This window comes from Rutilus rutilus (assembly GCF_951802725.1).
Source record: "Rutilus rutilus genome assembly, chromosome: 11".
NCBI classification, from domain to species: Eukaryota; Metazoa; Chordata; class Actinopteri; order Cypriniformes; family Leuciscidae; genus Rutilus; species Rutilus rutilus.
In genome coordinates, this window is record NC_140216.1 from 36309637 (window position 1) to 36336744 (window position 27108).

The 27108-nt window shown below is 36.4% G+C and overlaps 1 protein-coding gene across 2 annotated transcripts; it reads left to right on the top strand.

Moving 5' to 3' along the window:
* Window positions 1-4421: 4421 nt before the first annotated feature.
* LOC311299768 (C-type lectin domain family 4 member F-like) lies at window positions 4422-25147 on the top strand. Of its 2 annotated transcripts, none has more exons than XM_084423578.1 (7): window positions 4422-4682; window positions 15445-15546; window positions 19899-19946; window positions 20066-20128; window positions 20281-20438; window positions 20575-20687; window positions 24105-25147. In XM_084423578.1, the coding sequence occupies exons 1-7, from the start codon at window positions 4607-4609 to the stop codon at window positions 24271-24273; spliced, it is 729 nt and encodes a 242-aa protein (XP_084279704.1). In that variant the 5' UTR covers window positions 4422-4606; the 3' UTR covers window positions 24274-25147. The 2 variants fall into 2 exon arrangements, with proteins under 2 accessions (XP_084279704.1, XP_084279705.1); XM_084423579.1 differs by lacking the exon at window positions 4422-4682 and adding an exon at window positions 13587-13654.
* Window positions 25148-27108: the final 1961 nt, after the last annotated feature.

A 27108-nucleotide genomic window follows, 5' to 3' on the forward strand; every position in this document is an offset into this window, starting at 1 on the left:
CTTGTGAACCATCACAAGGCCTAATTACACCCTCTTTCAATAGAGCATCAAACACTGGTTTTATGCCCTCTATTGCTTCACGTTTCAGTGGATATTGTGCCTTACATGGTCTGAAATCAGATTTTGGTGTGATTACAACTGGCTCACATCCTTTAATCAGCCCCACATCATATTTGTTTTTTGCCCACAAGTTTGGTGACATTTGTGCCAAAGAAATATCAATTTCTGAGGCAGAAATATCCCCCTCTCCCTGTCCTGTCACATTTTTCCCAATAGCAGTCACATTTCTCTGAACCTCAACCTCAAAGTCACATTTTGATTTAAATGCCCCCATACTCTGACTCTCTGCTGTGTGTGTGTCAACTCTCACCCAGTCTGTCTGTGGCCGATAGACACTCTCTCACAAAAAGGCCTGCATCTCTCCACTGCTGGCTTATGGCCTTGGAGACAGATAAGTGGCAGACGGTGTTCTCTGACATAAGATAACAAACTTTCTGACTGTCACACTGCAGCCAATGCGCACACACACTTTCTGTCCAGAAAATCTGGTCAAATTTCACACTTTCATTCTTCACAGAATTAAACCACATCTTTTCAAAGTCTGAATCTCGTTCTGTTACGACATGTGATGTACAATGCATTTTGTCATTTGTCATAAACGATCTTTTGCCAATTTCAAAATCTTTTCTGCCCAATCAATATCTGTTACCTGCCAGACACAAGCCCACTTCGGCTCAAATTTAGAACAAGTAATTTGTGGTGCCTCCTCAATGCTAATTCCATAAGAATCAGCACAGAGGGACAAATTTAATTTACACTTTCCCATAGAAAACATGGTAAATCACATGGTCGTAACGTGGACAGACTGATACCAGAATCGACCAAAAATTCAATAATTACCCCTTTGACTAATAACGGGTAAATTGGCATTTCAGAAAACCCTGTACTTTTGTACAATCTCATACATTCGTCATTCACAACACTGCTCAAAGTATCAGTCATTGCTTTGCTCAAAGTTTCATCAGACACACAAAAAGATTTGCAAGCAGTTTTTTCATTGCAGGTAGCAGAAAGAAAATCAGTGTATGTGTTTGTGTGTGCGTCGTGTGTGTTAGTACAAATATTTTCACTTCCCTTTGCTGCAGCCAGAGAATGGCTTCCCAGAACCGGACTCTTTCCGTACCGCTCTCCAGCCCCCTCGGTTCAATCCGACTTCATGGTGGGACACGCTCTGCTTGCACACTCTACATTTTGTACAGTCTCGGAGCGAGTGGGCATTTGTGGCACAAACATAACAGCTCCATTTGTTTTCCCTCCAGCAGCTCTTCTCTGTCCTCTTCGGTTAGCAGGGTTTGAACAGGAAGATGCAGGTTTGTTGGGTTGTTTAGGTTGTCGTTGTTGCATAACCACCATTGTGAGGGGTTTTTTCTTCTCCTTTCTGTCCTCTTCAGCGTGAGTAGCGTGCCCCAGCGTTGCACTCAAACGCCCGTGTAACTGTGCATGAAACTGCGCTGTTAGTCTGTGTGCCACTCGCTCTGCGGCCTCTGCCCCCTCTCGCGCTGCTCTTGCATCTGTCTCTGCCTGCGCTGCTCTTTGGGCTGCCTCTACCAGTTCAATTTGTGCTCGTGCTTCTGCAAGTCGTGCTTCTTGGGCTGTTCTCGGGGTCGGTGGAAAGCGGTCCAGATCGAGGTCCAGCCTGAGGGCCGGTATCTCTGCTACTGGGTAGTGAGCTGTATTGTAGGCAGGTGGCGGAGCCGTTGCCACCTCAGTCACATGTGGAAAAGCACATACATTCGGTTCATTAGTAGCATTCTGTTCCAGTGGAACTGTTTTTACGCACACAACATTCTCAACATTACATGCCAATTCTTTTTGTATTTGCTCTCGTTCTCGCCTGTCAGCCTCTTCTACCCAACACATTATAGTCGGTTCACAGTTCTTACACACATGTTTGACACACACACAGCAGCTACTCTGTTTTCCCTCGTTCTTTTCTACTGACTCTTTTACTACATTTAGTCTTATTTTACTCAAGGTCCCCGCTTCGGGAAAATCGTGATGTTTGATCAGTTTCTGTATGTCAACCATACATTTACCACCATAATTATTTCTCATTTGACAGAAAATTGGTGTATAAAAATGATCTAATTTACTGTTAGATGACCCCATTTTTGGCTGAATTTCCCTTCTGGATTTCACTTTCGACACGTGTCTTGCAGTATCTGTCAAACGTCTTCAACAGACCCGATCTTATTTCACCCAAAATCGGTCGGGTTTCAGCAAATATGCTGTGCTTTTGTAATTATGTTTTACTCAAGGTCTTCTATTCACCTAATTAATCTGGCGTGGCTCTTCCGTCCACCTTTGCAAGACTTCTTCGGGTTACAGAGACTTCGAGCAAAACTAATTAACCAGCACCTGTGATTATCTGAATCACCAGTGGTACCCCTGTCCACTAACGAGCTAAGTGTGGCAGAAACCGGTCTGAATCTGTCAGATCAATTTCTCCCTCAAAAATTTGTGATTATCTGAATCACCTCTCGCCCGTACCCAAAGCAAATTCAGCCAACATGGTTCACGTTCACACACAATTATCAAATCACACTTAACATCAATAAAACAATTCTGCCGTTTCTTACCCAGAGATGCTTTCTCTTTTCTGTAATTGCCGCGGATTCTTTCTGATCCTGAGTTCCTCCCCTGGTCCTGAACGCCGGAATTGGCTCTCTCCCTTAACCTGTTGAGTCACTATCTCAAACAGTCGGGGTATGAGACGGCTGCCTGATGCCGCCGGGTTTGCAGTTCCGTCCAAATCCGTTCTTCAGGACCAGGAGAAGAAGATCCGCACAGGACCCCACGTCTGACACCAAGTTGTAATGGCAATTTTCAGAAGTTAATATCAAACAGCATCAGAGGTGTAAGAAAACTTTCAAGAGACAAAACTGTAATAAAGAGAAAAGGTTTATTTCAATGAGGATTCTTTTCACAAAAGCCGCAGCCACCCAGCTTTGAAATAGAATACCTAATAAACATAATAAAACATACAGATCTTATACAGTTTCTTGGCAAAAGAACTCCTCCTTCCAGGTTTCTTGTAAATTTCCAGAAAGATACCCCCTATCTTCAGCTAGTTCGGACTGGTTTCTACCCCCCCTGGCACAGGTCACACTGTTCTTTGTCCCTGAGACACCCAAAGGCCTTCATCTACGACCTAAATTGCCTCTCGCTTCCCTGTCCCTCCTCAGCTGCTAGAAAACCTCACAGAAACATATGATTAAACAGTTTGGAAACGAATGATAATAAGAAATGCTGAATTTTCCAAAACAGTTGCCCTCTGTGATACTATTATTTACTTATTACTGAGATTGAATGTAATTTTCTCTATATGATAATTAAACTCTTTTAAGTGAAGGAACATTTTGATATACATATATATATTGGAGTGGAAGTTTTTGGGAACAGAACATAATTTCTTACACCCCGCTCTCACTCTCACTCATTGTCCGGTATCGTTTGCATCTAGACGCTTTTCTGTATGCTTACCTCCAGGACTCCTCATACCACTTACCTGTTCCGTGGCTTCCTCTCCCAGTCTCCCAGTCTTCCTCGTGGGTCTTCATCTCCTGTGTTCTCCAGTGTCTCCTCCGGTTCCGGTAATCCCTCTCCGATCTCCATCTGCAAGAAAGACATACTGTATCATTCAAGTCATCATCATCGGGACTATATTCAGATCTACTCACCTTCATCTGCACTCCGATCACGCATCTGGTTGTTATCAATAAACTCTCATTACCTTATCCGTGTGTCTGCCCCTTCTGTGTTGTAACAGTTTTAAACTGCAAGCTGGCACATTCTCATATATCCAGTTCAGAATCACTGAATCAAAGATATGATTTGTTTACTTTTTATGTTATCTTCAGTGAGAATTTGCTGTAATATTTGTGCACTTCGGTATTATTAAATATATTCTAAAATCTACTTTTAAAAAGTATTTTTAAATTATTTTTGAAGGCTAAAATAACATTCACACATTAAGTCAGTTTTCAAAGATAAAAATAAAAACCTTAAATGTTACTCCAGGAACCTTCTTAAATACAACCTTGGGAATAAGTTAGTATAATATAGTCTCAGCAAAAAAAGAAATGTCCCCTCACTTTCAAATGCTTTTTTTCCCATCAAATTTCTATATTTCATTTCAGAATAATGAGTCTCTGAACAAGCGGGAGGGGTCATGCAAGCTTCTTCATAACTACAATTAGACCGAGAACTTTTTACCAATCTTATTTCTTTATTCTCTTGAATCCCTTTTAATCCTTTAATTATTCAGATCAATGCACTCACTTCTCTCTTCCGGCTAATTAGGTGCCAAGACCTATATATCTATAATCAAAAGTTGTAAGTATTATTAAGTTAAAGCAGGAGATAAAAACTAACACAAACGTTTTGGCTGTCTAAATATTAGTTGCTAGATGTGTTCTTCAGACTCATTACTTTATTATTTCCTGTCTGTATAAATGTGAATGACATTTTATGTGACTTCCTTATTCTGAACAAACTCGAGCAGAACTGAAGTCTCAGTGGACACGTCTTCTGTCAGGCTCATGAAATGGATTCAGTCTATGAAAATACTGGTTTCAAACTTTCAACAGTTTCTTCAGATGAAAAATGCTCTCAATACAAAGGTAAGGCTGGGGATATCATCAGTATGCATTAGAATTTCTATTTCTAAGATTTAGCACTGCAGTTACAGTGTAAGTTTTTTTTTTTTTTTTTTTTTTTTTATCTCAGCAAGATTTTGTGACTTTTTCTACATTATCTACATTATCTATCTATACACACCAAGGTTACTATGGTTTTGCATTTTTAAATTAGTTTTTATTTTAATAATTTCAATTTTTGTTTAAATTTCAGTTTAGTTTTAGTTAGTTTCATTATGTTTGTTAGTTTTAGATTAGTTTTTATTTAGTTTCTATTTAGTTTTTATTTATTTAGCTTCAGTTTTAGTTTTAGTTTTAGTAATTATAGTTTAGCAGAGCAAACAGAACACTTCCAGTGTAGACCTGTTGGAAACTCAGAAGCGGAGACCAGGAGACTTGGTTCTTTCTTCAGCAGGATTCTTTATTGAGAACACGAGCTGTCGGTAGCTGCAGTCATCAAGTCTAACTAGGGCAGTAGACATTGTAGTTTATATACATTTCAAGGGGGAGGGATTTACATTGAGGTGGAAACACTCTGAACAAAGCGTTTAAATTAAGTACATGAGTCAGCTCGTTACCGAAATGTCCCTAACCCTGATCTCATCAGCATAACAGTGTCATTCAAATGCATAGATGCTAATCCAATCATCCTGACAGTATCACCCATACCTTCACATTTTCATAGCTTAACTTGGGACAATGACACTGTTCAGGAGGTGCATAAAGACAAAAGGTTAATGTCAGACACCTGCGTTGCTTGACTTAATCTACTTTGAATCTCATCATCTATGCCTCAAAATGTAAAACACAGAGTACAGAACTTTCTCAGTTTATATACTATTGTGTTGTAACCTAGATGTAACATTTTATAAATTTGTAATATAACAATTCCCCCTTTGAGAGTTCTAATAACTGTCACAAAATACAAATTTAGACACTTAAAAGTGAATTCTTGTAACCCGTGATTGTTACAGGCACATAGCACAGATCTTCTGTAATTGCATGCTGACACAGAAACAAACATACAATTAGGGTCAGTGAGGTTCTTATGGGTAATAGTCTTTTCTGGTTGGAACTGTCCTTTTCTTGTTATTTTGTAGATGTAGATGGGGTGTGCCACCCATGGGATTCCTGCTCCTACTGAAGGCGGGTGTGGCATGCAAACGTTCTTTCCAGCAAACAAGGCGTTTTTTGACATATTCATCAGCTCTAAGAATATATGTTGTTTCTGGAATCTACACTTTGTGCGATGTCCATGATGGTTACTAGTACGGCAATCTTGATCATGCTGATGGATGACTGAACGTATGTGAGACTCTGCGTTGTTTTTTTTGTGTTTTTTTTTTTGTGATAGTTGGCTCGGCAATGGGTCTAGTTGTTTTCTAGAGGTTGTGGCTTCATACGCAGGTGAGGAGGTCGGTGCATATGGGTCTCGGGACAGCCATCAAGTGGTATCTGCACAGAATAAGAAAGAAAACAAAAGACAGATAGAGCAGTATTTGTTCAAACACTAGGGTTGTATCCTTTTCTGAGTCTGCTATTGTTGTTCCTTCTTTCCCTATTTCTTAATTCCTGGGACACCTAAAGAACAGTGAGGTAAGGATGGACTAGTGGATGGGGAAGGCCTATGAGGGAGTCTTCACCGCAGGGTTAGCCCCCAAAGCCTGTTGCATTCGGTTCTTCCCTGGGCTCCTCACTGGTCCGTGTCCTATCCAATCCCTGTAGGTGGGGGAACAACTTTACAGTGTGACCCATGAGTCCAGGTTTTCCTTCCCTGACACAATACTGCAGCTGCTGTAATCAACATCACTTGATGTGGTCCGTGCCATTTAGGCTCTAATGGCCCCGTTCAGTTCACCTGTGTTCTGCCGGACAATGCTCCTGTGCTCAGGGCAGAGATCGCTCTCCTACTGGTGAAGGACGTGATCGAGCCAGTCCCTCCAGCCGATATGAAGACCGGTTTCTACAGCCCGTATTTCATTGTACCCAAGTGGGGCGGTGGGTTCCGACCAATCTTGGACCTGCGTGTCCTGAACCGGTCCCTTCACAGGCTGCCGTTCAAGATGCTTACGCAGAAATGCATTTTCAAGTGCATCTGTCCCCAAGATTGGTTTGCAGCGATCGACCTGAAGGACGCGTACTTTCATGTCTCGATTCTCCCTCGATTCTTCTTCGATTTGCAATTGAGGGGCAGGCATGTCAGTACAAAGTCTTACCCTTCAGGCTGGCCCTGTCGCACCGTGTCTTCACGAAAGTCGGGGAGGCGGCCACTGCTCCCATGTGCGAGCGTGGTGTATGGAGCTGGACTCGATCAACATGACAGCACGCCTCACGATCTAGTCCCGAGATGGGTGTGGCAGAGTGGCTAGTGCCGGGTACAACTGACCCCACACTGTTGCCAAACTCTCAGCTTGTGGTCGGACCCTTCATACCTGCGGGCAGGTGTTCCCCTAGAACAAGTATCCAGGCATACGGTAGTCACCATGGATTCTTCCACCACCGGCTGGCAAATTTAGGTCTGTGGACAGGGCCTTAACTGCATTGGCACATCAACTGCCTCGAGTTGTTAGCAGTACATCTTGCGCTGAGTTTCAAAACGCCACTACTAGGCAAGCATGTACTGGTCCAGCACTGCACTCCAATTTTGTTGAGGTAACAATATATTTTTCTCGTGGCCACGACTTGATACTTTGAGAGAACGACATCTATTTCTCTCGTGGGCACGAGTTATGTTGAGGGTACCACACCGGCCAATACTGTAACCATATACAGCTGTCGGAGATGGAGATGACTGATGAAATAACATTTTACTTTGAATTAGGATATATATATATATATATATATATATATATATATATATATAGTACTGTGCAAAAGTGCAAAAGCAAAAATGGTTTTATTACAACCATTATATATATTTCATATAGCCTATATATCATTAGAGTATTTGTTTAAAAAAAAAAAAAAAATTCCATGGTCCACTTTAGACATTCTACTGACTTGAATTTGAAACATGTCACCTTATTATCCTAACCTTAACCTAACAGTCTACTACAGTGGTTTTCAACCTCTCCTGCAGGGACCCCCTGACAGGCCATGTTGCTGTTTTAACCCTGAAATGGCACACCTGATTCAAATAATGAGTAGTTTTTAGAGTAGGAAGAGTAGGAATTAGTCAATTAATCAATTAGTCAACTACTCATTAAGCCTTTGATTAACTGAATCAGGTGTGCCATTTCAGGGTTAAAACAGAAACATGGCCTGTCAGGGGGTCCCTGCAGGAGAGGTTGAAAACCACTGGTCTACTAGACTTAGTTGACATGCAGTTGCAAAGTTAATTAGTAACTTAATTATAGTCACTAAAGAGGACAATCGAAATAGTGTAATCAAAAATATTTCCACTTTCTACATGTAACTTTAAATTAAATTAAATATATATATAAAAAAATAATAATGTTTTGAACATGTCTCAAAGGTTAACAATTAGAATATAATTCAAATAAAAAATTTAAAAGGAGGACATGGGACTTTTTTTTAAACTCAAAATGAATTTATATCACCAGTTAAATACGTAATAAAATATCTAATGAATGGTGTTAAAAGCTCACTATCCTGCCGTCCTTCAGTGTACACACCGTCTCTGTATTGTCAGGTAATGTCAGTGCTGAGCGAAAGAGGACAGTCACTCTCTCTAATCGAGCTTCACTTCTGCTGCTTGTTCTCGGGGTCCCAATTGTGTGTTTTTCTTGGAGGGCTGTGTGTTCTGAGGGTGAATTGTGATTATGATTCATGTTCAGATCAATTACACCTAACCCGACCTGCAGGGGGTTTAAAATAACAAATACGTGGAAATTTGAATTAGTGTGACACACGTTGAATTGACTGACTGACCAACACAATGTTTCAAACTATAGTCGGATCCAGAGCAGAACAAAATTGATTAAATTCAAGGGATAAGAGTTTCCTTAATAAAATCAAACTCTTTTCTCTCTATGCATACAGACAGTCACAGACTTCAAGAACAACTCTCCTCTTGTCTTGGTTAGTATTGTACTGTATTCCCTGACACTTACAGTTGGCAACTTGAGATCTCTGTTGTCCTTGTTATGTTCGGATAGCACTTCCTGTACTGGAATTCATTTCTAAACGTTTTGCTTCAGAAAATACATCTCTGTCTCATAAACCCTGTGAGGATGACTGGATGGCATATAAAGGAAAGTGTTACTTCTTGTCTTCTACAAGTAAGACATGGTTTGAGAGTCGCGATTCATGTGTAGCATCAGGAGCTCATCTGGTCATAATAAACAATAAAGAAGAACAGGTGATTCTGAAAACAATAGTTTTTTTTTTTTTATAAATGATTTTAACATAAAGAAATATTAATTTAAACAATCTTAAAGATGCAAGACTTTTTAGGTTAAAAAAACAACAACCAGTAACTATCATTTTCAACCATGAATGTATTTTTCAATTGAATTTTTTAACCTGTCCTTTAAGACATCTGTTTTACAACTTATGACAGTATATGAAATGTTTTTCATAGGACTTTCTGATCTCTAAAATGTATAGGCCTATGTCACACTGGATTGGTCTCAATGATCTGGACACTGAAGGACACTGGGTTTGGGTGAACAACCAAACTCTCAATGACACCAGAGTACAGTAAGAAATCTGCTTGTGTAATCATGTCTAGGAATGTTAATCAATGTACCAATATACAGCTGTTTTCTAAAAATATTATTGCAAGTGCATTATTGCTTGTTTGTCTCTTAAAGGTTCTGGTTCAGCGGGAATCCAAAACAACCTAATAACCGGAGACAACATGATCCATCTGGAGAGAATTGCGCTGCTCTGGGAAATGTGAAAGGCAACTTAGACTCTTGGTTCGATGCTTCTTGTAAAACACAGAAATTGTTTATCCGTGAAAAGGAATATTAATTTACCTCCATCAGTGGTACTGGATGTTATTAAATAGGTCTATCATGTATATTCACAGAAAAAAATTAGTGTCAGCAAATTTAGACATTTCAGTGTGATTTTGTCCAAAAATATTGTTCATGAAACTGCTGCGGTCGGCAGGTGGAAGCCTTGCAGTTCTGAAATTTTTTCTTGGAATAACCAAGTGCTATCTGTAAATAGCCTACAAATAAGAGTAGATATGGACAAGATCTCTTGTGTATGTATAAAATAAAATAAAAAAAGAACAAAAACATTTGGTGAAGTTCACTTGCAGTGAATTGTTCATTTGCAGCACGTTTGAGCTTCAGCAAGAGCCAATGAGGTTCATTCTCGTGTGTTAACCCAGGGAACAAGACTAAATAACCTTATGTCATTATTCTTATGTAGATAATTTGACTGGAAACAAGAAGACAAAAATGCTAAGTAAGCAAAGCATTTTTTGCAGTGCAGGTTCATTCATTCATTGTGCATAGCCTATTTTCATCATGCAGACACCGTCAAAGTGACAAAATGGCATGTCCTTTTATACAGTACAGGATACTGTAGATGAGGAAGCTGCTTTCATTCTTAGGGAGTTACATTTACGTCAGGAGAGGTTTTTTTTTGTTGTTGTTTGTTGCCATATCCACATGCATATTTATTTGAGCTGTACCATTTTTAAATGGTAGTTTTCTATATAACATCAGGGATGCAGAGCACATTAGTAAGGCCGCTGTATGCAGAGAGGCAAGTAAAGTGTGCCTCGCTCTCTCGCTCTTTCTGAGAAGTTTTGTGTTGTTTCCTGGGTACAAACCGTGACAGTCATCAAAGAGGGGTTTTCACACGATTGCAGATCAGTGGTTAGAAATAAGTTAAAATGAAGCTAATCTGATAAGGTTAATAACATCTTGCTGTGACCACTGAAAGTAACCTAATATTTAGAATTTCCAATTTGGTGGATGCATTGATGACATGCACATTCCCATCATCACAATTAACTGCTGAAAATGAAACAGATTACTGTATGGAATGGAAGGATGCCATCAGATGGAAGGGTAGAGATAAAGCCTATGCCGTAACCACCACCACAGCTGTCAAATAAACACAAATTATTCACAATTTATTTGGTCTTCTTTATTTCCTACAGATACAAAACAAACAGTTAATATTTTTCCTGTTAGATTTTAATATTCTTCCAATACTTGATATTGTGGAGACCTCTTCTCCATCCCCCCATTTTGCGAGCCTCTGCCTTCTTGCTGTTGGCTGAGAAGTCAAATGTTGATTTCATTACCCTAATCAAGAAATGTAACCGGTTGCATTAGATAACATTTAATTATGTGAAAAGATCATTTGACTATGTGGAAAAAGCTGCTGCACATTGAAATAGACATTCAATTATATTTATTTAATATGTCAAATGTTTGTAAAGTCATGTAGCTTACAGCCATGAACATTATGGGCCATTCATACACACGGTATGTTTATATCTAAGTGCATCGTATATAAAGTTATTGTCTTTCAAATGTAGGAGTCGACTCTGAGTCAATGAAATTAATTGTTTTTCAAACGAGTCATAAGCCGTTTTGTTGTGACTTCAAGACGAAACATATAGCATATTGCACGCGCAGACACCAGGGAAAACTTAAACCTGAAACCTGCAGCTGATTCCTGTGAACATTGGATAACATCTAGTCATGGGAAGTTCGGATCTTGTTCGATCTCGTTCATCAAAATGAACAAATCTTTTTTCGAGTCATTTCATTCTAAGTTTGTGCTTAGTGTGTCTGACAACCTTTGGACGACATATGTACATGTCACTGCCCCGAAGCGTGAAAATCAGCCTTTTAAAAGAAACCCTTTCATTTTTAATTTGCATGCATCAAGTTTAAAATGTAGTGCTTCTCCATTGGAATGCACTGAAAGAGAGCTCTAATGCTGAGCACATTCAGAGGCACTAGACAGGTGTCTCTTTCTATACGTTTTCTTCACTTCACTTTCAACTGTTTTAATAAAACTGTGTTTTGCACATCCATACTTGCGTTTATTCAGTTTTAATGACCTAGATTTTATGAATGCCCCTGTTGTTTTACAATGGCGATATGACAAAATAATAATAAAATAAACATGGTCTTAGTGCATCCGGAAAGTATTCACAGTGCTTCACTTTTTCCAATTTTGTTATGTTACAGCCTTATACAAAAATTGATTAAATTCATTATTTTCCTTAAAATTCTACAAACCATACCCCATAATGACAACGTGAAAGGAGTTTGTTTAAAATCTTTGCAAATTTATAAAAACAAAAAAATAAATAAAAATAAATCACATGCACATGAGTATTCACAGCCTTTGCTCAATGCTTTGTTGAAGCACCTTTGGCACCAGTTACAGCCTAATTCCTTTTGAGTATGATGCTACAAGCTTGGCAGACCTATTTTTGGGCAGTTTCTCCCATTCTTCTTTGCAGAACCTCTCAAGCTCCATCAGGTTGGATAGGGAGCATCGGTGCAAAGTCATTTTCAGATCTCTCCAGAGATGCACAATCGGGTTCAAGTCTGGGCTCTGGCTGGTTCACTCAATGCTGCATTCATCTGTCCCTTGATCCTGACTAGTCTGCCAGTTCCATCCGCTGAAAAACATCCCCACAGCATGATCCTGCCACCACCATGCTTCACTGTAGGGATGGTATTGGCCAGGTGGTGAGCGGTGCCTTGTTTCCTCCAGACATGATGCATGATGAATGGCAAATTCAGGCCAAAGAGTTCAATCTTTGTTTCATCAGTCCAGAGAATTGTGTTACTCATGGACTGAGAGTCCTTCAGGTGCCTTTTGGCAAACTCCAGATGGGCTGTCATGTGCCTTTTACTGAGGAGTGGCTTCCGTCTGGCCACTCTACCACACAGGCCTGATTGGTGGAGTGCTGCAGAGATGGTTGTTCTTCGGGAAGGTTCTCCTCTCTCCACAGAGACACACTGGAGCTCTGTCAGAGTGATCATTGGGTTCTTAGGGCGCTTTCACACTGGCAGTTTAGTGCGGACCGGGGCACGGTTCGCATGAAAAATCGCTAATGTGAACGCTGTCATCGGACCCGGCTGCGCACTAGAGTACCGAACCCGAGACTACCTGGAGGAGGTGGTCTGAGCTCGGTTGCTCCTGAACCGTGGCGCGGTTCGCGTTAATGTGCAAGCAACACGGACTCGGGTGCGCGCTTGTTCAGGAAGTATAGTATCCCGCGCATGCGTATCACTGTCGATATCATTGTTTGATTGCGTTTGCGATGACGTAAGATCACTGCAAACGCACCTGGGTTTGATACAACTAATTGAGTGTGAAACCAGACCAACGCTGCGGGGGGCGCCGGGAACTAGCGCACTCGGGTTCGGACCGCAGCAAACGAACCCAGTGGAAAAACGCCCTTAGTCTCCTCCCTGACTAAGGCCCACATTAACTGTGGGACCTTATATATACAAGTGTGTGGCTTTCCAAATCATGTCCAATCAACTGAATTTACCACAGGTGGACTCCAATCAAGTTGTAGAAACATCTCAAGGATGATCAGTGGAAACAGGAGGCACCTGAGCTCAATTTTGAGTGTCATGGCAAAGGCTGTGAATACTTATGTACATGTGATTCTTTTCCCCCGTTTTTTTTATTTTTTTATAAATTTGCAGAGATTTCAAACAAACTTCTTTCACGTTGTCATTATGGGGTATTGTTTGTAGAATTCTGAGGAAAATAATGAATTTAATCCACTTTGGAATAAGGTTTTAAGCCACATCAGAAACACCATGTATTTGCATGATTCATGTCGAAGTAATTCATATCAAACAACACAATTAGCCTTTTGCAATGCCATATTTAGATTAATAACTTTTTACAGTCATTACTTCCTGTTGGTTCTTCCTTCCTGAAAATAACACACAGGGCTCAGAGTTTGCTGTCGTGTTGGGTTAGTAAAATGGAAATGATTTATGATGATGTAAATTCTGCAAACAACAGAAGTTCTCGTTACATGGGTAAGAATGCATTTATGATTTTTCTGAGCATCAGCTATTGTTTTCATTCTGTTCGTTCCTAACTGGTGAATAATTCGAATAATATGATTCCTTCAGGCCTGTTAAATCGATGCCACAAATATTGTAATTAATGTAAAAAACATTAAATAAAATATTTGATATATATATATATATATATATATATATATATTTGCTGACGTGTATCAATTTTAAAGTTCTGTGTTCTTTCTCCACTATGATATATCAAAAGAGAGAAGCATGTAATGCTGAGAACAGACATGAGATGGGTGTCTTTTTCTAAACGTTTGCATGTATAATTTTGTATAATCAACAGCTGTTGTTTTCATTCAGTTCACTTTTAAATAATTTATAATTACAGTGATATAGTTCCTGAGTACAGGGTTGTTCAACGGATGCCACATTGTAAAATAATGTATTTTGATTTAACATAACTAAATATAGATGTTAAGAAGTGTCCCCAGCAAGTTGAACATTCAAAAGGCATTGCAGTTTTTTTTTTTTTTTTTTTTTTTTATTGCTTGCACACAATTTCTGAAACTATGGCTCCATTTCTTGAAACTCTACACACAAAACTGCTTTACAGCAGAATTTGTATGAATGTGTTACTATTGTGAAGCTGCTGTGAAGCAATATATCTTTTTTTCTCAAAACACTAAGGTTTGATTTCTAAGTTTCCCAAATGAAACAAAAGAGCTGTTAGTTTTGAATGATGTGTGTAATGTAGTTTGTGTAGTAGTAGACTGTGTTTAAAGTTTTGCAAAAAGTTTGTTTTTCAATTGCAAACTGTGTTTAAAGCGTATAATGTACTTGTAGTTTTGCAGACTTGGACTGAAGATTCAGTACATGAGTGAATGTTTTCACTGAGTGAACCTCAAGTTTCACTTTAACTGTCTTAGCAATTTGGGGAAAAAACTGTGATTGAGATCACTGAGTCTGAGGTTTTTATAACTTCCTGCAAATTTCTATTTGTGTTTGGTTCCTATCACACACTGCTTTCTCATTCTCAGTATAAAACACCTGTGAAATCCCATTATGAAATAGATGTTTTTCTCCAAAACACGTTGGGAACAATTACTTGCCCCCTTTTATTAAAAACTTTTTGCAACCTCTTTTTTCCAAGATAACAGCTCTGAGTCTTCTCCTATAATGCCTGATGAGTTTGGAGAACATCTGACAAGAGATCAGAGACCATTCCTCCATACAGAATCTCTCCAGATCCTGCAGATTCCCATCTGACCATAGATTCCCATCTGATTCACTCACACCCCGTACCGTTTGAAGTTCCAGCAGTGTCAGTTACTTTTCAGACGTTCTATGGTCAGATGAAACAAAACAAAACAAAAAAGAGCTTTTTGGCAGCAAACACTTAAGATGGGTTTGATTCATATAGGGATAAAAAAGTGCCCAAATGTAAAATGAAATACTCTGCTGTATTTTTAATGCTGTGGGCCTCATTTTCTATCTTGTTCAGACACATGGCATCATGGATTCAATCAAATCAATTGCAAACTGAGTTTAAAGCGTATAATGTGCTTGTAGTTTTGAAGACTTGGACTGAAGATTCAGTACACGAGTGAATGGTTTCACTGAGCCTCAAGTTCCACTTTTAGTGTCTCAGCAATTTAAAAAAAAAAAAAAAAAACTGTATATGTTAAAAGGATCTCTGAATGTTTTCAAGCCAAACTATTCTGCCAATTAAATACAATAATCAACGTTGTACAATTGAATCACACTGGAATTCAGTCATCACATTTGATTTCTAATCACAGGGAATCAAGTTACTTCCTCAAAGCGGACTAAAGTTCTTCTGATCGTTCTCGGTGTCTCTCTCGTTTTGGCTCTTGGAGGTCTGAGTGTTCTGGGGTTCATGTGTGAGTATAATTCTTGCTCTATTTGAGCTTTGCTCTGATGAAAACAGCCACATTTAAGGCAGTTATACACTTATACAAGAGTTATGGTACATTGATTTCCTGTGGGTTGCAATTGTTAACACTTGACAGATATAAAGCTGCTAAAAAGGCACCAGTGTGTTCTGCATCAAACTCTGAGAGAGAGCTCTTAGACAAGTACCAGAAAGTTAAAAACTGCCTCTCTTCTTGCACTGGTGAGTGGGTTAACCTACTTTCAAGCTGTTTCTATGGCAAGCCGTTTTAACATTTAATCATTTAAACCGACTAGTCACTATTTTCTTGCTACTAGTACTTATTTTTTAGATACTAGTATCTATTCCATTAAGTACTAGTACTTATTCATTAGCTACTACTTATTCTTTAGGTACTAGTGCCTATTCTTTAGATACTAGTGCTTATCCTTTAGGTACTAGTACCTTTGCATTTTTATATTAGTTTTTATTTTAATATCATTTTCAAATTTCCTATACATTTCAGTTTAGTTTTAGTTAGTTTCATTAATGGTTTTGTTAGTTTTAGTTTAGTTTTTATTTTGTGAACACATTTCTATTTAGTTTTTATATATTTCGTTTCAGTTTTAGTTTTAGTAATTATAGTTTAGCAGAGTTAACAGAACACTTCCAGTTAAAGACATTTCATTTCAGCAGTTTAATGTTTGCAGTTTACATTTAACTCTTGTGAAAACCTCTTCATAATACAAATAAAATAATTGTTTGAGGATGAACAAAGAACCAAACAAATGCAACAACAAACAATATAATTTGTAAAAATTATATAATAATATTAAAAAATGAAATCTTGTTAAACGTGGTGTATAAGAAAAAGCAAAAGATATGCGTATGATTATTATGATTATTCTTTAAGTTTATTTCTATGATTAATCCTTTCAAACATTATTCTTGTATATGATCCATTTATGCTTTGTTTAAAATCATATACTCATAGTTATACACATATTCAAATGTTCTCTTCAGACCAGACATTATACTTCTACTCTGACAAATATACGTCTATTTCTGGGCTATAGACATGCTATATGTTTTTTCCGCTTTCTGCTCAGTGTGGTATCTTGTCTAATATGTGTAGTATAGGCCTATCTTGTTTAGGCTAGTTTCACATGAGATGGTTATCTTCCCTGGAATTAAGTATACAGCTGTATTTGCATGAGGAGGAAATACTTATTTGGGCATTTCTGCTTCTTAGGAGGGCTGGTTCACACAGAAAGCGGTTTTGCTGTGAAAAACGGAAAAAAGACGTGGGCACAGTGGGGAAAAAGCGCAAGGTCTCAAGATTCAAGATTCAAGAACTTTATTTGCCATTTGTGCTTGCACACATATGAACTCTTGTGCGGTTGTTGCTCAGAGAGTCAAGTCAAGTTTAAAAAGACACACAAGGAAGACATAAATCTATCTATAAAACATATACATTGTAAATTGCACAAAACCCGTTAAAAGTGTAAATTTGCATTATGAATTGCACAAGTATGTTGAATATTGCACAGGCCCCAGAGACAACATGATATAATATGATATATTATAGTGCAAAGTTGCGTTATAAATAAATAAATAAATAAATAAAATGCACAGGTATATTGCACAGGCCCTGGAGACAGTAGTTCATTTTGTTTTGGCCAAGAGTCTCACTGTGGCTGGGAAAAAGCTCTTATAAAAGCGTGTTCTATTTGTGATAATGCTGTCCGCTCATCTGTACCTGAGATTGTACAGTATGTACAGTTTTTGTGTGTGAGCAGGGAATGAGCTGGATGTAGTGTGTCTCTGATAATTCTCTCTGCTCTTTTCTGACAGCGCTGTGTGTAGATTGTGTCCATGGAGGGGAGTTCTGTTCTAATAATTCTAATAGTCTCGATATGCGTCTTTTAAAAGTTGAACTTATTTTAACTTGAGTGCTGCGTTTTTAGAGCGTCGTGTCATGAACGTGATGCTGCAGAAGACGCGAGACTCGAGCGCAACGGTCATACACTGAAAAATAAAGTAGCGCAGTGGAATGGAAAAAAGTGATTTTCCGGTAGGCTTATTTAGGAGAGCTTATTACAGTTTTTTACAATCGCTATGACAGTTTTTTTCAATACATTTAACAAGTTTCCTAAACTCTTAACGCACCAACACACGTAAAACACACAATTGGCAAAACGGTTAATTTCATGCTCAAAATCACACATTGTAAACTAAACTCCAAAACTAATTTTCAAAATACAATAATGCACTAACTCAATAAACTATGTCTACCAAAACACTGCAAGCATGTTTCAAAATCAAATAATTATTCAAAACACTAACACATGTTCTCTTCCAACAGGAACATTTAGTCAATCATAACACAATGACAAAAAAAAAAACACTATCATCAGCTGAAATTACAGAAACTGCATTATTTTATATGTGTCAAGTATGCCCTTATACAATAGACAGTATATTGTATTGATCATAGATTGTGTTTTGCACTGCGTTTTTTTTTTTTTTTTTTTAAGTCTCTACATTTTGGTTTTGTTTGTAATGTAAATGCATGCATTTTGTTGTTGTTTTTTTGCAGCAGAAATTCAATACAACAAAATAAATGACCCTTCTTAGAGTAGCTTTATAGAATGTATGGTTTATGAAAAAAGAAGACAGAGACAGAATTGCTGCAGTAACGGCTTTATTTGCAACAGGACATTTCTGCAATATAACAAAAATATGCAATATAGCTGCCATTTACAGTAGCCTATTACTGTATGTGAAAATACAAAATATACGAACAGAAAAAGCCATCTTCTAATCTGCCCGGTCTTCTGCATTTGTCCACATGTTCTCATCCACATCACACCTGATATCCTCCGTGTGTGTTCAGCTGTGATGTCTTGGTATGCAGCATCTTTTGCATACAGGAGGGACATTTGGTCCTGTGGACTATGGTCAAAAACCTTTCATCTCCAGGCTGAGGAAACTCCTCAATGGGGTTGAGGAAAGGGAAGTAAGGGGCAAGGAAAATGGACATCATCCTCTGATGGGCGTCAAACCAGGCTGTGACTATAGACGGGAATGGTGGAATGCCACATTGTCCCATATTTGCATAACTTCAATCAGCTGTTTCTCACTAGCAATGGAATAATGTGAAAATATACAAACAGAAAAAGCACCAGAAGAAAATAAATAAATAAAAAAAAGAGTCATTTTCTAATTATTTGCATAATTCAATCAGCTGTTTCTCAATAAGAATAGAATAAAATACAGGGGATATATTTGTGATTCAATTCACAATATAAACAGCTGTTTACCTTGACTTTAGCCTGTAAGGTTAGGTTTAGAACATGGTGTTATCTGTTCTGACATACAGTGTTAAAGCATTGGTAAATTTGGCAGTAAAAATCCATTGTTTTGGTCTTGTTTGAGCTTGTGTGTAAAAGAAGTTCAAGCATTTTAAATTTGTGTTAATTGTATGCATTTTGTGTTAAAGCAACAAGAAATGTGTTAATACTAATAGTATAGCTTACACAGACGGATGTAGTGCTAACTGTGTTAAGAGTTTTGGAAAATTGTTAAAAGTATTGAAAAATTTGTCATAGCAATCGTAAAAAACTGTAATTACGAAAACGATTATATATTTCTGCTAATTATTATTTTGTTTCAGTTAGTTTTTCAGTAACTGTTGTTAGTTTCGTTTAGTTTTAGTTTTTCATTAATGTTGAAATTTCTATTTTATTTCAGTTTACGAAAATGTTTTTTGACCAATAGTATTTAAAAAAAAAATGCTGTATAAACTGTATAACTGTATAAATGCATAGATACAGTATGTACACTGTCATTTTTAAAAAGCCTATACAGTATGTATTGGCACACAATTATTACAAAAAGGTATGCTGTGTATGTTCTTGCTAAATTGCTCCCAAATGTAAGATTGTTGTATCATAGTAGTAGAATATGTACCTTAGTTCTATAATACTTACAGTATAAATAGTTGTTTTATTCTCCTGGTTGTTACCCCTTTATTCCCCAAACTTTACATATTGTTCCCTTATACTTACATGCAAGTATACTTTATACACTATAATTACCGAAAGTAACACTGTAAAATCGCTTTAATTATACGCAGTTTCCGGGCTGTAATCTAAAGCGATACCCTTTTTTTTTATTGCAAACATATCCACATTGCTATAATCATATCTACAATGCTTTCTTAACTGCTGCTTCTCACCACTGATTATTGAGAGGAAATTGTGCAGTTGCTGGCTGCAGTTCACTTAACAGCCTACAGTTTTGCTAAAAACAGGGGTTTCTGAATTCTAAATACATCTGCAATTGTTTTTCTCTAATCAGATGTCAATGTTTTAATGCAACTGTCTGCCCAGGAGACCAACAGCACAAGTGAGTAAAATATATTTAATGCAGCCAATAAGCCTACAACATTTCATTAACCGTTTGTAAAGAAAAATTACATGATTTTGTCTCTCTTTTTTTATGTTATTCATAATTTTCTGTATCAGTCATGGTGAGAGAGCTCACAGACAACTACACCAGAGTTAGAGAGCAACTGTTCTTTTACAAAGGTGAGCTATTTCTCTTCTAGACACATGACACAGTCTTTGACAAAGTGTTGGAATATTTCTGCACATTAAACCAAACTTTAATTAAATTCAACATTTTTATGATCTGAAGAATGTATAATTTTCATATGTTTTTGTTTTTATTATTATTTCAGCATTCACAGCTCAGTCTTTGAACAGTGACATGAAGTTGAGAGATTGGGGTGGAAAGTTGTATTTCTTCAGCTCTGAAAAACTCACCTGGTCAAGCAGTCGTGCTTTCTGTGTTTCAAAAGGAACTGATCTGGTGACCATAACCAGCCAATCAGAACAGGTAAGACGATTATAATGCACAATTTTGCACCAAATAAACAGGTACAAAATACAAAAATGTTGTATTACAAAATCACATCTCACCACTGAATTTTTAGTTTTAAATAATTGTGAATTATGTGCCTTTTCTCTATTAGATGTTTCTGTACTCTGAAATTAAAGACCATTACTGGATTGGTCTCAATGATCTGGACACTGAAGGACGCTGGGTTTGGGTGAACAACCAAACTCTCAATGAAACTGGAGTACAGTAAGAACTCTGTCTGCAATTGTTTGTTAATCGGTAACACTTTATAATAACGTTCAGTTGTAAATCATTAATAAGTGGTTAGTTAATGATGAACTAATAATTTACAGAACATTAATAAATGATTAGCAAGTGATATACTAACATTTTATTTATGTTTTGTACATTCTGTTATAAGTCATTTACAAGTGATTCGTAAATGATTAACTAATCATTTACAAAACATGAATATGCATTGCATAAATGTTTAATAAATAATGTTATTTTTTTGTATGTATGTAGCAATTAGAGGGTGCAGAATGTGTTGTAAATGCCTTGAATACACATACAGATCATTTTTAACAGCTAAGTGTAACACATTTACAAGTGATGAATAGATTACACTTTAGATTAGGGGATGCAGAAAGTGTTATAAATCATTTACAACACTTTCTGCATCCCCTAATCTAAAGTGTAAACTATTCATCACTTGTAAATGTGTTACACTTCATTCGTAGATTACCACTTCAAGAATCAAAAAGGCATAATATCTACGAATGTTAACTACGAATGTATATGTAACACATTTACAAGTGATGAATAGTTTACACTTTAGATTAGGGGATGCAGAAAGTGTTGTAAATGATTTATTCATGCATTTACACATCTATAACAGGTGTTGAACACTGTAGTGTGTACTGCAGTGTAAGTGCTGACTGGTGAGGGTGTAGACAGCTGTCTTCTGTAGTGTGTAGTGTGTAGTGTAGTGTGTACTGCAGTGTAAGTGCTGACTGGTGAGGGTATAGACAGCTGTCTTCTCTGAAACACATGGAGTCTTTAACCACTGTGCACCTGATGTGAGCAAAACAAAAAAAGTAACAATTTATTAAACATTTATGAAACGCATAGTCTTGTTTTGTAAATGATTAGTTAATCATTAACTAATCAATTGTAAATGACTTATAACTGAATCTACAAAACATACATAAAATAATTAACATATCACTTATTAATCATTTATGAACGCATAGTCATGTTTCATAAATTATTAGTTAATCATTTACTAATCACTTGTAAATGACTTGTAATGAAATTTACAAAACATATGGTAACACTTTATAATAACTGCACGCTATTAATCATTAGTTAAGCATTAGTAAACAGTTAATTCGTCATTTATAAAGCATTAAAAGACATTAATAAGCAGTTTATAAATACGGCTATAAATGCTTTATTCTTGATTTATAAACGTATCGATAATGTGTTTAATAATTGTATTTTCATACTTTATTAATGATCAATTTATAATTTCTAAATGAAGTATAGCATTATTTACAAAGCAGTTGTTTAGGAGTTGTCAGTGGTTCACTTAGAAAGTGTAAGTAAATGATAAATAAACTGTTTAAATACATAGTATTATTCAGACATATAGTAATTGTTACTTAGTGTGTTAATAAATGCTTTATTAACATGTATTTCTACTGTAATTCAGGGTTAATTCAGGAGTTATAAAGCATTTAGTAGTGGTCAGTTAACTATTTTGTGAGCTCATCTAAAGTGAGGACTAGTTATGCCTTGTAAAGCCTTTACAAAGGAGATTTAAAGGCTGTTAAATATTTTTATATTCTTTATCACTGTGTTGTGTTTGTTTCCTTTTTCTGTTTAGAAGATAACTGAGTCTTTAAATCTCCTTTATAAATGCTTTACAAGGCATACATTATCCTCACTTTAGATGAGCTCACAAAAATAATTAACTGACCACTACTAAATGCTTTATAACTACCTGAATTTACTTTATTTAATTTACAATGACAACACCTAAAAAACTGGTTTGTAAATAATGCAATATTTCATTTAAAAATGATAATTTGGTCATTAATACACTATGAAAATACAATTATTAAACACATTATAGATATGCTTATAAATCAAGAATAAAGCATTTATAGCCGTATTTATAAACTGCTTATTAATGTCTATTAATGCTTTATAAATGATGAATTAATTGTTTACTAATGCTTAACTAATGATTAATAGCGTGCGGTTATTATAAAGTGTTACCAATACGAATGATCACGCCAGCACCTCACACAAACAACATATCAGTTCTAGCATTTCTAGCTGTATATCACAGGCCATTCATCCATCCTCAAACTAAAATGAGGTCATCCAAACAAAAAAACTTATTTGGCTCAATTTAAATAGTTTGTTGTACAATATGTAGGCTTTGCCTCAGTGTGATGTAATTAAGCCAAATACTGTGTATAGACCAATCCGATCTCACAGCAATTTGTATGCATTTTATGAGGTGGCTAAATCGTACAACCTCACTCGTACAAATTCATACGTATTAGCCACCTTGTAAAATACGTATGAAATGCCACGAGATCGGATTGGTATAAACCAGTGGTTCTCAACTCCACTCCTCGGGACCTACTGCTCTGCGCATTTTGTACGTCTCTCTAATCTGACACACTCAGTTGTCAGACACACTCATGGAGTCTGTTCTAACTAGCTGATGATCTGATTCAGGTGTGTTAAATAAGGGAGACACATACAAAATGTGCAGAGCAATGAAAGACCGAGGACTGGAGTTGAGAACCACTAGTATAAACTAGAACAGTTCTGTATAAAACAATAGTGGGATTAACATCAAAATGCATTGTCTGATGTTAAAAAAGTATGTTTTTTATGTAACTGTTACGATTGGTTGCAGCAACGGAGGAAGCAGGATCTAAGTGCAGCAGTTTTTTTATTAAGCGAAATCATACAAAAAACTCAAAAACAGAAACAAGGACCAAACAACCAACCTAAAGCAACAATAAGAACTGACAAAGAACAAGACAGAACACAGGGTTTAAATAGAACTGATTAGTAAATTAACAAGACACACCTGAACTAAACTAATGATCAATCAAACAGGCAGGGGCTGAGGAAGACAGAACTGAACTAATTAACAGATAAACTAAACACAGACCAACAGAAATCAGAACAAACTGACATTGTGACAGTAACCTTCTCCCTTTAAATTGTTTTGTCAATTTAAGCGTAATTCATGCAAATTTATAGTATTTATTTTGAAGAATTAAAAGAGCAGTTTTGTGTCTATCCTTGCATTGTTCAACTGGTCGAGGTTGATATGGGATTTAGAAAGTAATTAGTAATAAGTAATTCAATACATTTTAGAGAGAGTAATTAGTACAGTAATCTAATTACACTGTTGAAGATGTAATAAGTAACTAGTAATTACTTTTTTAGAATAACTTACCCAACACTACTCCCACCCACATTAACTGAGGGGATCCTTGGAACATGTTCTACCCTATAAAGGCCCCAACAAATTTGAAAACCCCTGTTTTACATGAACTAATTTATATATATATATATTCTCGAAAGGAAGAATATGGTTTTAACACTGACCACCTGTTTCTGCTATTGAAGGTTTTGGCACCAGAGGGTCTCAGAGAAAAGTGAACCTGATAACTGGAGAGTAGACGATCCCAATGGAGAGAACTGTGCTGTTGTGAAAAATTCATCCAACTATTTCAACAATTGGTTTGATGTTTCTTGTAATTATCTGTATAAGTTTATCTGTGAAAAGAATTTTTAATTTACCTCCTTCAGTGATATGTAATGAAAGGGGTCTATTTTAGAGAAAATAAAAACATCATGTATTCTTTTGGATTTTCTTACTTATTCAGTTAAAAGGCTGTAAAATGTATACTTCTTTTTTTTTTTTTTTTTGGATTTTTAAAATCTAGAAGCTCTAAACTGTCAAGAAAACTGCATTTCTGCAGCTCAAACAGTAAAGCATGGCACTAGCAACACAAAGGTTATGGGTTTGATTCCTAGCAAATGCATGAACTGATAAAATGTATTACGTTGAATGCAATGTATGTTGCTTTGGATAAAAGTGTTTGCCAAATGCATAAATGTAAATGCACAAGCAGCTTTTTATATTGAGTGCACTTATATCCCATCTTGTAGTCATTATTATGCTTGTAAGAGCAGGAGCGAAGCATATGATTTCTGTCACATTTTAGACAAACACCTTTTGGTAATGCTTTAGATTACAGGGGAAGTACTGCGTAATTAAGACAAATTTACAGCATAATTACCAACTTTCGGTAATTATAGTGTACCCATGAAGTACTTGCATGTAAGTATAAAGGAACAATATGCAAAGTTTGGGGAATAAAGGGGTAACAACCAGGAGAATTAAAAAATATTTATATTGTAAGTATTATAGAACTAAGGGGTCCTTACATTTGGGAGAAATTTAGCAAGAGCACACTGTGTACCTTTTTGTAAAATTGTGCATCAATACAAACTATATAGGCTTTTTAAAAATTATATCTTTGTATTTATAGTGTTTTGTTTTTTGTTTTGTTTTTTGATAGCAAAAGTGCAGATGTTTAAGTTTGGGCTTACATGTTTCAAGGCAAGTAAAGCTAAAACTTTGTTTTTTAAATACTGGGGAATATACTCTTGTTCCATGTAGTTACAGGGTAAGTACAATAAAATACATACACAATCTAATATCACTGACTCGGAAACCTTTATTTAAAAACAACTTATTACAGTTGGTCTGAAGTGATAGTCTACAGTTTAAAAAGTTTAAAATATTGTAATTTTTCTTACAAACACCTGTCATTTCACTTCAGAAGACACTGATCCATCCATTGGGGTCGTATGGATTACTACAGTTATTGCAGTATGTGCTGTTTGATGCTCCAACTTTTAGGAACAGATGAGCTTGCGTTATATGTATTCCCAGAGATATATATTTTTTTTATTTTTCTAAAAACCTTCATTTGTGTTAATCTGAAGAAGGAAAGTTGTAGACATCTTGGAGGGTAAAAGATGAGTAAATGGTGAGGACGTATTTCTGGGTGTACTGCATTTTCTTTTAATACAGAATACAAAATAGCAAGAGACATGATTTCTTCATTAGTGGAAAGAAAGAAAAAGAAGAGGAACAAAAGTAAGAAGCCAAGCAAGAGAAAAAAGGTGGGACAAAACATGTTACTTTCTGTAAAGACTTAAGCATTTGAAATGAATTGTTGATTAAAAAAAGCAGTTTTAAACGAAAAAGAAGTGTTGTAAATCTGTTTTGAATTAAGTTGTTTTTCAAATAAAGGTTTCAGAGTCAGTGATATAAGATTGTGTATGTATTTTTATTGTACTTACCCTGTAACTACATGGAACAAGAGGGTAACAAGCACCACTACATGAAACAAGAGTATCTTTCCCCAATATTTAAGCAAAAGTTGCAATTGTATTAGTTTTCAGTGCACTTTTGTTAAAAAGATTACTGTATAAATGCATAGATATGTACCCTGTAATAAAAAATAAAAACCTATACAGTTTGTATTGGTACACCATTATTACAAAAAGGTACACAGTGTGTGTTCTTGCTAAATTGGTCCCAAATGTGATTGTTGTATCATAATAGTAGAATAAGTACCCCTTAGTACCCCTATACCTCTATAATATTTACACAGTATTATATGTATATATATAAATATATATATATATATATATATATATATATATATTTTATTCTCCTGGTTGTTACCCCTTTATTGGTACTGTACCAGGTACTGTATAGTTGCACCTTGTTTGGAGTGTTTTTTAGTTTTGCACCTTGATACTTCTTCCCTGCTATATACCTCAGAGTCTATTAGTCTTAGACCTTGCAATTAGCATTAATTTGTATGCTTTTTCCACCACTGAGATCATGTTATTTACCTTGCACTCATCCAGGAACGCATCAACCAGGAATATGGCATCTTCTGGGTCAAGGTGATTCATTTGTTCAGCTTGGTCAAGTTATTTTTCCACGCTTCCTTTTCCTCCTTGTTTACCTTTTCCTGCTTCTTTCCCCTCATTTCTTTCTTTCTTCTTCTTCTTCTTCTTCTTCTTCTTCTTCTTCTTCTTCTTCGCGATTCGCATCGATTTTGCGCATTACAGCCACCTACTGTGAACTTGATCCAGATACTCTAACAACTACCCATCCTTCTTGAAGTCACGTGACTCAACCAAAACGTTTCAGTTTCACATTATTCTGGCGAGATCTGAAAAATCTTCGGAACAACGAGCAAGCGAGTGATTATGTACATTCACTGAGTAAATATTATGAAAATAAAATATATATTTCTCACTAGAAATGTAATCAAAACTTATTTTTATGCAAAAACTAAATCAAAATATGGCAATAGCAGCGTCCATATAGCAACAAAAACGTTTCAGTTTCACATTATTCTGGCGAGATCTGAAAAATCTTTGCAACAACGAGCAAACGAGTGATTATGTACATTCACTGAGTGAACATTACAAAAATAAAATATATATTTCTCGCTAGAAATGTAATCAAAACTTATTTTTATGCAGAAACGAACTCAAAATATAGATTTTTTTTCACTAAAAATGAAAGAAATGTCTG

What these genes read in the sequence shown, in the direction of transcription:
- LOC311299768 (XM_084423578.1), top strand. Translation starts at nt 4,607, where the DNA reads ATGGATTCAGTCTATGAAAATACTGGTTTCAAACTTTCAACAGTTTCT. An exon ending in AAAATGCTCTCAATACAAAG is followed by an intron (nt 4,683 to 15,444) that starts GTAAGGCTGGGG and finishes TTCTAATCACAG; the next exon opens with GGAATCAAGTTACTTCCTCA. An exon ending in CCAGGAGACCAACAGCACAA is followed by an intron (nt 19,947 to 20,065) that starts GTGAGTAAAATA and finishes TTTCTGTATCAG; the next exon opens with TCATGGTGAGAGAGCTCACA.